This window comes from Anabrus simplex, chromosome 8 (genome assembly GCF_040414725.1).
Source record: "Anabrus simplex isolate iqAnaSimp1 chromosome 8, ASM4041472v1, whole genome shotgun sequence".
In the NCBI taxonomy this organism is placed as follows: Eukaryota; Metazoa; Arthropoda; class Insecta; order Orthoptera; family Tettigoniidae; genus Anabrus; species Anabrus simplex.
In genome coordinates this window covers 220,070,207-220,082,993 of record NC_090272.1, presented here as the reverse complement: position 1 = coordinate 220,082,993, position 12,787 = coordinate 220,070,207, and the positions used below count along the sequence as shown (strand labels likewise).

The 12,787-nt window shown below is 41.7% G+C and overlaps 1 protein-coding gene across 1 annotated transcript in view; it reads left to right on the top strand.

The window, feature by feature from the left end:
* LOC136879377 (chordin-like protein 1) overlaps positions 1–12,787 on the top strand; it is a 209,255-nt gene that overhangs the window by 110,858 nt on the left and 85,610 nt on the right. The window contains exon 2 of the mRNA XM_068229025.1: positions 11,001–11,128. Within this exon, the coding sequence (XP_068085126.1) occupies positions 11,015–11,128 (114 nt within the window). The 5' untranslated portion in view covers positions 11,001–11,014. The remainder of the gene's footprint in view (positions 1–11,000; positions 11,129–12,787) is intronic.

Below are 12,787 nucleotides of genomic sequence, written 5' to 3'. Positions count from 1 at the left end.
TCTGCGTCCTAATATCTGGTGCGTGTGCTTGAGGGTTAAGTAAACGAACATACAACTGGAATTTTGCTGAGTAACTTGGAACACACGAAATATGATTTACAAGTAACAAGCGTAACGCACCCATAATCCAGAGTTCGCTTGAGCCAACACACATACAACTAGAAGTTTTCTGAACAAGCTAAAACACACGAAAGATTGCATACAAGTGATAAACACAACCTAACCTGTAATATATGAGCTAAATACAAAACCTATAAACATACTGAAAAATCGTTTTCAATTATGCACATATACAGTAACCTACACATAGCGCACTCAAATGTTTTTATAGCTTATTTGCTCCAAGATCATGCTTCAGTTCAATCATACATTTACGTAAGTGTGGTACTGTGACGAAGCCGACAGCCCAAAGAGTTCAAATGCATAAATAGTAAAAGGATACTCGTGTGCTCGTCCCGAAGTGGTGCATTTCTTTTCAGGCACATTCCCAATGGAGATGAGCTGTATGCACCATTTCAACCACATACCAGACCCCTAAAAAAACCCATAGCACCACAGTCCTTGAAGAGCCTTGGCCTACCAAGCGACCGCTGATCAGCCCAAAGGCCTGCAGATTACGAGGTGTTGTGTCGTCAGCACAACGAATCCTTTCGGTCGTTATTCTAGGCTTTCTAGACCGGGGCCGAAATCTCACCGTCAGATAGCTCCTCAATTCTAATCGCGTAGGATGAGTGGACCTCGAACCAGCCCGAAGATCCAGGCAAAAATCCCTGACCTTGCCGGGAATCGAACGCGGGGCCTCCGGGTAAGAGGCAGGCACGCTAACTCCACACGATGGGGTCGGCCATTCTTCAGTTTCTAACAGTACCTGGAATAGAACCCGGGCCGCGAGGACGGCTGCTAATAACACTAACCGTTACACTATGGAGGCGGACCACGGAAAAATAAAACAATGTATATTTACGTACTAAACATTCTGTTCTCTGTATAAGGAATGAATATCTACAGTATATATTTTTATTTAAATATTTCTACATATTAATTTGTAGTAATTCGCTAAATAGGCATAATAAATAGAATTCGGGTTGCAATTATGTCAACATAAATTATGAAGGTCTCATTATCATGGAGCGGATTTGCAAGCTGTCATAGGTTAGATTTCAACGAATAGAGCGCTCCTTTGAGGCCGCACACCGAGCAAGTTGGCCGTGCGGTTAGGAGAACGCAGCTGTGAGCTTGCATCCGGGAGATCCACTGTCGGCAGCTCTGAAGATGGTTTTCCGTAGTTTCGCATTTTCACACCAGAAAAATGCTGGGGCTGTACCTTAATTAATGCCACGGCCGCTTCCTTCCCACCTCTAGTCCTTTCCTGTCCCATCGTTGCCATCAGACCTATCTGTGTTGATGCGACGTAAAGCCAATTGTAAAAATGCAAGGCCGCACAACGCTCCTGTTTAAGGAGTTGCATAAACATTAGGGGCAAGTCCTTAATATATATGCAACTCTTCCTACTAAACTTACGTGCGGAATAGAGGACGCCTTCGACTCGTTGAAGTCTAAGCTATTATTAGATAGAAATCCGCTCCTTACTCACTGTATTATGACCGATGAAGAAAGCAGAGAATATATTAACAAACCATTCCATATTACCTCAATAAGTAGAATCTTGAGGACATCGAGGTCATAGGGCTCATGCTCGGTGCAAGGGGCGCCGTTCCTAAACTGCTGGTCACCTACTTAGGACGCTCACGTGTGCCGAATGAGACCATTGTGAGCTGGGGCATACATACTGTAGTACATTGAAAGGCTCGATATCGACCTTGAGGCATCACCTCTACGCTCCATCCACTTAATTAAATGAATTAAAGTAATTTTTCTGCTGCTTTTTTTGACTAGGTATTGTTTTCGCCACATTCTCACTAGAATTATTGGTTTTTTATTCTGCACTGCAATTAGATTAGATACTAAATTTATATTGTATAATATTCTTTCTCGGTTTGGCAACGTCAGTCATTTGAGGAGGAAGAAATATTATTATTTACGAACTGGTCCGCATATTCTTCAACACTATTCTATATTTTACTTTCTTTCTTTCCTTCATTCATAATCCCTTTACCCTCCAGGGTTGGTTTTCCCTCAGACTCGGCGAGGGTTCCCACCTCTACCGCCTCAAGGGCAGTGTCCTGGAGCATAAACAATGGGTCGGGAGGATACAACTGGGGAGGAGGACCAGCACATCGCCCAGGCAGCCTCACCTGCTATGCTGAACTGGGGCCTTGTGGGGGATGGGAAGATTGGAGAGGATAGACAAGGAGGAAGGAAGGAAACGGCCGTGGCCTTAAGTTAGGTACCATCCCGGCATTTACCTGGAGGAGAAGTGGGAAACCACGAAAAATCACTTCCAGGGTAGCTGAGGAGGGAATCTAACCCCCTCTAATCAGTTGAGCTCCTGAGGCTGAGTGGACCCCGTTGCAGCCCTCATACCACTTTTCAAATTCCGTGACAGAGCCGGGAATCGAACCCGGGCCTCCAGAGGTGGCAGCTATCAATATTTTACATTAGGATAAAACATGTATAGCCAGCCAACGTTCCACAAGGTTTAGTTAAATACTTTTAGTTCTATACGATTGCTAAAGTATTAAATAAAGAGTGTATTACACCGAGAAGGACAGCATTTTTTTTGTATTTTAAAAAGTATGTGGAAAAAGGATATTAAAAATCAAAACAAATACAAACGAGAATAATGAAGAATAAGAATAAGACGAATAAGAGGCCTGCTTGTCCTAGAATAATGAATACAATTACCAGTAGGTTAAATATAATATCAAATGTAGTAATGTAATAATTGTTGTAATATCGTGTCGTTATCTTCTATGTCCGGCTCCATGGCTAAATGGTTAGCTTACTGGTCTTTGGTCCAGAGGGTCCCGGGTTCGATTCCCGGCCGGGTCGGAGATTTTAACCTTAAATGGTTAATTCCCCTGGCTCGGGGACTGGGTGTTTGTGCTGTCCCCAACATCCCTGCAACTCACACACCACACGTAACACTATCCTCCACCACAATAACACACACTTACCTACACATGGCAGATGCCGCCCACCCTCATCGGAGGGTCTGCCTCACAAGGGCTGCACTCGGCTAGAAATAGCCACACGAAATTATAAATTATTATTATTATTATTATTATTATTATTATTATTATTATTATTATTATTATTATTTTCTATTCATAATTCAGCCGTTATGGCATGCTGTTAATGGTAGGATACTCCAAACAGACTTGTGATACGAAAGTAGGCATTCAATAGGCTAAGGGAAGATCCTGTACATGTTGTCCTAGACAATTGTTACCGCCTAGGACAAAATAAATTATATTTAGGGTAACATTTGTCAAATAATTATAAGATGGAAATGTAATGCATGTATCAAACTTTAATGAATTGCAATAAACGAGGGCTCTCTCACTAGTTTCAGGCGATCCGCAACTAAGAGATGGGAGTACTCTAGTTCTATGCTATTCTGAATATTTTTAGGGTTTTTAGATATGAATTAAGGTTGGAAAACACTTAGAGTCAAGAGCGGGTTGTTTCCCTTAAAATAACAATCACCACCAGTGCACCATGTACAGCATGAATGATTTAGGCCTGCGCTGTGACTCTAGAACACGGTTATGGAGGTAGGTTCAGTTAGGTTCATGACGATTGTGGTGCCCAGAGGAGTTTCCAGGCCGCTGCTAAACCTTGGTAATTGAGTCATTAATGATAATGAATATTAATAACACTGGATCAACAGGACCTCTTTTGGCGGAACGGCTGCTACAGACGAGGGACATCCCATCTTTGAGCCTATCCGACTAACTGATGTTGATGTAATACAATGAAGGGAAGAGTACAAGGAAAAGGAAACAGGGCTCGATTGCAGTTACTTGAGAATTATTTTACTCAATTATGATTATAAATTATTTTTACAGAAAGTACTCAGTAAAGTTACAATTAAAATTTCTTAGTCTTAAGGAATTCAGTGATTTCTTTTCGCTTGGGGTTAGAATAATACAAAAGTTTGCAAGGAAAAGGAATATATTACTTCATTTTGTGTGGGTTTTCTAAACATAGACTAGGGTTTCCCAAACTTTTTGTCTCTGAGGCTCTCGGAGCATATAGCATACCTGTACAAGGACCCGTTAGGCAGACAACATAATAATGCACTCAGTAAACAAAAAACAGGATTTTGTAATGATAACATGTTTGATTTTATTCGTATAATTTACTGTATATAATTTACTAATATTTACTGTACTTTCTTTAAAGTTTAATTTAACTTCATTTATATAAAGACACTTTATACATGCGCAGAAATTATAAAATATTGTGACACTTGACTAATAATTACAATAGTCTGAATCTGGAAATTTATTTTAAATAATTCACTTGCGGTTGTTGGATCAATGTGACAGATAGCGCGGTTTTCCAAAGACAAGCGTTTTACAGGCTAAGTCACTAGAAAGGAAGTTCAGTCTCTTCATCTGCTACGTTCCTGTGTGAGAGCACACTTGCACAGGTTTGTTATCACGAAAGGCATTAAACTCAGTATTTCCCTTCTACACATTGTAGGGTTTAGGGGATGTCATAGACACAAAAGTTGATCAGAGATGTGCAGTTATGATACAGTCATGGAACTTCCTGGAGCTGAATATGCCACTCCATCTGATTCTCCACCCATATCATACTTGCATGTATTTTTCACTTTCTCTCTGTCGAGATACTTCGGCTAGTTGATCTTCCTCAAGACAAGTTCATGTTCAGTTTCAAACGCGGGATTTCTGATCCGTGAGATTTACTCAACCAGAGGAAGAAAATACAGTCTAAGTGTCGATACTAGCAATTCCAAGTGTCTCACTTACACTGCCTTGGAGTATTTTTTCTTACCGGGCGAGTTGGCCGTGCGGTTAGAGGCGCGCAGCTGTGAGTTCGCTTTCGGGAGATAGTGGGTTCGAACCCCACTGTCGGCAGCCCTGAAGATAGTTTTCCGTGGTTTCCCATTTTCACACCAGACAAATGCTGGGTCTGTGTCTTACTTAAGGCCACGGCCACTTCCTTCCCACTCCTAGCCCTTTCCTCTCCCATTGTCGCCATAAGACATATCTGTGTCGGTGCGACGTAAAGCAAAATAGCAACAAAAAAGTATTTCTTATTTGTCCACTGCTAACCTGTACCATCTGTCGGCCAAATTAAGAGTTGCGTATACTGTATCACGGCCGAATGGATCCCTCGCTGCGCTCCTTGTAGCTAGAGCGATGCGTCAAGTCGGCCGTGACTGTATGCAAGTTATAAAACAGTGAAGACGTACAGTACCGTTCAAAAGTTTAGGACCACATTGAAAAATCATGAAGTTCCATCTAGAACTTACAATTTTGCTACTAGACCTCTGTATCTTTTTTCCTGAGCTCTTGCATCTAATATGATATACATCGCCTGATTTCAGTGATTTACGCCAAGTATTGTATAAGTTATACAATTTTAAATGTTATAAGGTCACATCAGAAAGACAACATTTTTGGAAATATTATGTACTGTATCCTCTAATTGGTTTCAAGTATCACCACCACGATTCTTGTAGAGACTTAGCAATAGTTAGAGGTCATTTTAGTGTAAATATGAAAATTCCGAAAAAAATGCGACACCCATTTTTGTCGGTTTTTTTTTTTCAAACCAGTGCTAAAATAGTCAATTTTTCCTTGTTCTTATCATAGGTCTCAGTGTGAACTATCGGCATCAGAAACGTATTCTTGGATGCCATCCACAGAGTGCAAATGAAACTATCAGGGCAGATAAGTTTGACGCCGACAGCTCACACTGAGACTTTGGGCCATACATGAAAAAGGCAAAGAAAAATCAACAATCTTGGCCCTGGTTAAAAAAATAAAACACGAAAAAAACGGTGCCGCATATTTTCGGAATTTTTATATTTATACTAAAATGGCCCCCACCTATTGCTAATTCTACAGAAAAATATTGTTGGTGATACTTGCAACCAATTAGAGTATTCAGTACATTATATTACCAATTTTTTTATTTTTTGTTATGACCTTCCAAGAGTTAAAAATTCATAACTTCTACAGTACTTGAACTAACTCAATGAAATCAGGCGACATATATCCTATTAGATGTGAGATATCAAAAAGAAAATTACAGAGGTCTAGTGGCACAATTGTAGGTTCTAGATGACATTTCGTGATTTCTTTATGTGGTCCTAAACATTTGACCGGTAGTGTAGTTCCTATATTTAGTATAATGGTCTATGAATTGTGTGTGTACAATAACATTTCACTCTTCAAATACTCACATCTTACATCATAATTGCGAACCCCTTGGAATATCGTCGTGGACCCCACAGTTTGGTAATGGCTGGCATAGAGACATTGTGGATGACATCGCTAGGTGAGACTAAGTATGACACCTTTGAATTTTAGAAATCATCTTTTCCCATAACTTTTGTTTTAGTTAGACTTCCAGCTTTTGAAATGGTTTTTTTATTAACGTTGCAAATACATTAATTCGTTCCTCGACGTCTTCATGGAGAAAGTACCTCTTTGCATTTACTGAAAAGACGCCGTACAAGGGGCACTTGAACGAATACCTGTGTTTAATTTTAAGAACTTCGCTGAAATGTTTTTTTAAGTACAGGAGAAGTAAGAAAGTTCTGCTGCAATAGAACTGAAAAAGTTATGTACGGTACATCATAACATTTTTGTTCACTTTCCTGCTTCTGTTATTTGAGTGCAACGATTGCAATTTTATTTCAAGAAGTAAATTATGAGTAGTCTGCCTCAGTGGTGTAGTGGTTAGTGTGATTAGCTGCCACCCCCGGAGGCCCAGGTTCGATTCTCGGCTCTGGCACAAAATTGTAAAAGTAGTACGAGGGCTGAAACGGGGTCCACTCAGCCTCGGGAGTTCAACTGAGTTGAGGTAGGTTGGGTTCCTACCTCAACCATCCTCGAAGTGGTTTTCCGTGGTTTCCCACAGGCAAATGCCGGGACGGTACATAATTAAAGGCCACGGCCGCTTCCTTCCCTCTTCCTTGTCTATTGCTTCCGATCTTCCCTTACCTCCACAGCAGCTGGGGCCGCCTGGCAGAGGTGCTGGTCCTCCTTCCCAGTTGTATCCCTGACCCAAAGTCTCATGCTCCAGTACACTGCTCTTGAGACGGTAGAGGTGGAATCCCTCGCCGAGTCCGAGGGAGAAACCAACCCTGGAGGATAAACAGACTAGGAAAGAAAATAAAAAGTAATGATTATAACTAAAAATTACTGAAAATGTTACAAGTAATTCTATTACTTTTATTTGGTTACTTCCCAACTCTGGTAAAATATCATATTTTATTTTATTCAGAATCATCACTGTTTGCTCTATTGCCTCATTATTTTGTAGACATGGTGACGAGTGCAGAGTTCTGATAATTGAATTGTTAGTGTTTGTCTGACTGTGGCTTGTGAAACCCGTAAGAATACACAAGAGACTTTTATAGGGTACACAAGCAGCTTTCAAGGAAAATGTGAAGATGAAAAATGAACATATTACAAAAATGATAATATTTGCTTCAAAATCCTCATATCGCTTGCCGAGCCATCGAGTTTATGATATTTTCTGAGCAACATATCCATGCGAGAGCCTTGAGGGACACTAGGCTGTTAGAAGCGTAACTGTTGCACTGTCCGTACGCTAGTAAACGAGGACTGGGAAGTAAGCGACTAGATGTAAAGCGAAGCCCTTAATGTTCCTATAGCAAAGTCATCTCCGTACAGGCCATGAAGGCCCTTGGAGGGGTGGAGGGTAAAAGCTTCCACTATCCGTAACCTCGGCACTTGATGGGGTTCCGTCAGGAATTAACCTGGTACTCATTTTTGGTGTAGGATTACTGAACCTCGGGGTCATGTGCACCTCCGGGAGTGGAAATCTAGTTTCTTAAACTTTACGACTTCCTGTCGGGGATTCGAACCCACGTCCTTCCGGGCGAACCGAGCACGCCTTTAAGCGCCTCGGCCAGGCAGCCCCTTCATGTTCCTACAGTGTACAGAAAACCAGGTATGGATTATCTGCTCTACACTTCGGCTAGGCTTGCAGTTCTACATTGAGGGGGCGGAGGGGATGCTCCCCTGTCAGTTGCCCTGAGAATGAGTTTCTGTTGTTTTTCATTGCCCTGCACTAAGGGGAATCCCGGGACATTTCCTATTTCAAGCCACGGCTGCACCCACTGTATCTTCTCCCAAAATTCATATCGCTATCACAAATCTCTTTGGCCCAGGGAACGGCATTGCCGTCTAGGAAGCCCTCCATAACCTGCGGGCGTACGGAGTGAAACTTCTACCGACCCACCGCCTGCTCTATTGTGAAGATAAGTTTGAAGTGAAGAGAACAAATTGGGGCAAATACTCCTTTATATGAAGAGGAATCAGAGACTGGAATCACCAACTTCGATGATATCGTTTAAGGAATAGAGTTGGCAAACAAACTGTCACGTGGGGGAGAGTCCTAAATGTGTGTGTGTGTGCTATTTGCTTTACGTCGCACCGACACAGATATGTCTTACGGCGACGATGGGATAGGAAAGGCCTAGGAATTGGAATGAAGTGGCCGTGGCCTTAATTAAGGTACAGCCCCGGCATTTGCCTGGTGTGAAAATGGGAAACCACGGAAAACCATCTTCAGGGCTGCCGACAGTGGGGCTCGAACCCACTATCTCCTGATTACTGGATACTGGCCGCACTTAAGCGACTGCACCTATCGAGCTCGGTTATCCTAAATGCAGGTGATTGCTTTCAACCCTCCTAACTTTTGTGATGTGTTCTAAAAATGTGTATTTCATTTCATGATATCATCTTATTATTTGCGTTGTAGCTTCCTCCGTAGACCAGTGATAGAGTACCGGCGTACGGATCCCAAGATCTCGGGTTAGAACCCGGCAGAGGTAGGCGGATTTTTTAAGGGTGGAAAAACGTCCATTAGACACTCCACGTCGTACGATATCGGCTTCGACATGATCTCTGGTGACAGTCCGGCTCCATGGCTAAATGGTTAGCGTGCTGGCCTTTGGTCACAGGGGTCCCGGGTTCGATTCCCGGCAGGGCCAGGAATGTTAACCTTAATCGGTTAATTTCGCTGGCACGGGGGCTGGGTATATGTGTCGTCTTCATCATCATTTCATCCTCATCACGACGCGCAGGTCGCCTACGGGTGTCGTGTCAAAAGACCTGCATGTGGCGAGCCGAACTTGTCCTCGGACACTCCCGGCACTAAAAGCCATACGGCAATTCATTTCTGGTGACACATTTGGTGTTCACCCGGAAAAAAATCAGCCGTAGATTGACCAACAGAGATTCGGCTTACTCTACAGAATAAATTAAAACATTGAAATTGACGCGAGTCCGCCTCTGTGGTGTAGTGGTTACCCGCAAGGCCCCTGTTCAGCATAGCAGGTGAGGCCGCCTGGGCGAGGTACTGGTTATCCTTCCCAGTTGTATCCCGACTCAGAGTCTGAAGCTCCAGGACACTGCCCTTGAGGCGGTAGATGTGGGATCCCTCGCTGAGTCCGAGGGAAAGACCGACCCTGCAGGATAAACAGATAAAGAAGAAGAAATTGACGCGAATGCAGTCTATATGACGTCAAATTAAAACACATGCACACGATAGCTAAAACATTATTATTATTATTATTATTATTATTATTATTATTATTATTATTATTATTATTATTATTATTATTATTATTATTATTATTATTATTGCATTCGTTAAGGTCATCTATGAACCACGTTCGCTCAATCTACTACATTTTCTATCTCTCAAACAGCCCCTTTTCTTTGCACTCCTTCCAGATGTTCTTGAGTTTTTCACTTAACCTTTGTCGCTCCTCAACCGAGATGTTGCGTCCCCGCTTCATCCAAGTCTTTGTGGATCTCCATGAAGGTTGTACCTTCCACTTTCCTTGTGGACTAAGTATCCTGTGTGCCGGTCTCCTTGGATTCATCTTCTTAATGAATCCATAAAAGAATAGTCTTATTTTCCTCATAGTATTTGATATCTCCTCAACATTTTCATAAAGTTCTCGATTCGGTCTCAGTCGGAACATGGGTTATGATTCTAGTGAATTCTTTGGACCTAAGATTTTCCTAAGGAATCTCCTTTCTCTTTTTTCAATGACTGGGCCCGTTACTTTCGTCATAGCTTCGTCATAACTTTCATAGCTTTCGTCATAACTTCTATTATTATTATTATTATTATTATTATTATTATTATTATTATTATTATTATTATTATTATTATTATTATTATTATTCTGAGTTCGTTTGGGCCACCTGAGACCACGGCGCATGTGCATTAGCTGTGTTGTTGTTATTAATGGTTGTTGCTTATATTGTTCGTAATGGTAGATTTGGCTGCTTTTTCCTTGGTACCTTGACCTTTTCTGTTGGCCAAGTAATCCTATATTTTCTCGCTGAACTCTATTTTGCGTTCCTTGTCCCATTTCCTCGTCTCATAGTGGTTTGCTTCTATAAGGGATGTTAGGAAGTGTCCCGTTTTGATGACTGAACAGTAGTTGATTCTGTTGATTATGATGACATTATTCATATTAAGTTCTCCATGATCCTTCTCACCAAGCTCGATAGCTGCAGTCGCTTAAGTGCGGCCAGTATCCAGTATTCGGGAGATAGTGGGTTCGAACCCCACTGTCGGCAGCCGTGGTTTCCTATTTTCACACCAGCTAAATGCTGGGGCTGTCCGTTAATTAAGGCCACGGCCGCTTCCCTCCCATTCCTAGGCCTTTCCCATCGCATCGTCGCCATAAGACCTATGTTTGTCGGTGCGACATAAAACAAATTGTAAAAAAAAAATATATATATATATATTTTTAGAAATTTGAGTACTTCTGATATCGACTTTGCTTGAATCATGGAGTGGTTCACGTTCCCGTGATACATAGCCAATTGTGTTGTTGTTTACAGATGCCAGCAAGGACATGCCCGCTCCCAAATGTCAGTTCGGTGGCTCGGAGTACGATGTGGGACGGACCTGGCACCCACGACTCGAATCTCAGGGGACAGTCTTCTGCGTCTCCTGTCACTGCCACGAGGTGAGTACGAGGATTGTTCAATAAGTTACCGTTCTCTTTGTTTCGCAGCGTTCGTGACTGTCTTGCTTCCACTTAACTTCACTACTCCACATAAATGACAGAACACTGTCTAAACAATTTGCTATAGAATTGTTGACAGCATCCAGCACTTAAATGTAGTAAAAATACATCGCCAAGACGATCACGAAAGAGGGCCCCAATAGTAACAGTGACAACATGTCTCCCACAACTCTCATCCACTGGATACACTCCTGAGATGAACAGATATTTTTACCTAATGCATGGATTTTCACGAAATTTTGTGGGAATGTCACCTACATAAAAGTAGAGATATACGAACATTTTAGCAGAATGTTATTAGAGAAAAATGTGATTTAAGTATAAAATTACAATTGGTGGGAAAACTAAAGCAAAGTTCCAGTGACATTTTTCTTCCTGATCCATTACCTGAAAGTTACTGGAACCGTATGTTTTCTTTCCTTTTCTTTCTTAACAGTTTCTGTACGAATATTGGTAACTCTGGAAGCTCGTTTCTTCTTCTTCTCCATAGAACGGCGGACACTTTGTTTCACTCTACGATGATCCTCCTGTTTATTCAGAAGTCTCTTCACTTCGCATATCGAGCTCTTATCTGGAGTTTTGGCAACTTCAGTATTATATTGTTCTTGGTTGACCAATGATGCGACACTTTCCTGATGAGAACAATCTGCTTCCGATAATATTTCATGACCTTTTGTCCATGTTTTTTTTTTTTTTTTTTTTTTTTTTTTTCAATGGAGACTCCTGTTCAGCAATAGCTGGTTCTCAGCTCTTTCCGATCAAAAGTTTAGCATTTTATCTCGAAGGTAAGGCTGATTTATGTTTACCCACATTGTTTATTCCCTTGTATACAATCTATGGGTTATTACAGCACGCTAGCTTTCAATAATAATAGTATCTTGATACTACTTGCACGCGTACTTCACAAGAGTAAACAGACTGCCTACCGCCACAGAACTCACAACAAAGATGAAACATCCAAGAATAACAGAACTTACAGTTGTCGGCAGTAGCAGCGAACTGGGGGAGGGGAGCAAACATTTTATAGACAACAAAATGTACCCGGGTTTGCGGGGCGGGGGTAGGGGAGGAATATACATCAAAACTTTAAAAAAAGACGCTATACAAAATAGTCCGTTTTCTGATGTTCTCTGAGCGAATTTCGACAGAGAGGCAAAGGTTGTCAGTTTTTTTATAATTGGCTTTACGTCGCACCGAGGAAGGGACAGGAAAGGCCTAGGAGTGGGAAGGAAGCGACCTTTGTCTTAATTAAGGTATAGCCTTAGCATTTGCCTGGTGTGAACATGAGAAACCATGGAAAACCATCTTAAGGGCTGTCGACAGTGAAGTTCGAACCAACTATCTCCCGGATGCTAGATCACAGCCGCGCGCCGCTAACCGCACGGCCAACTCGCCCGTTAGGTTGACAGTTTACCAACTTAAGTGTGGTAAAAACAATTTCTTGAGATTTTGATTCGTATTCTACGTAAGAAGGAAGTCAGCTCCTAGACAAAACTATCTTTACATCGGTCTGTTTTCAAACCAACTTTGCTTTACGGGAGCGAAAGCTGGGTGAACTCGGGATATCTAATTGATAAGTTAGAAGTAACAGACATGAAA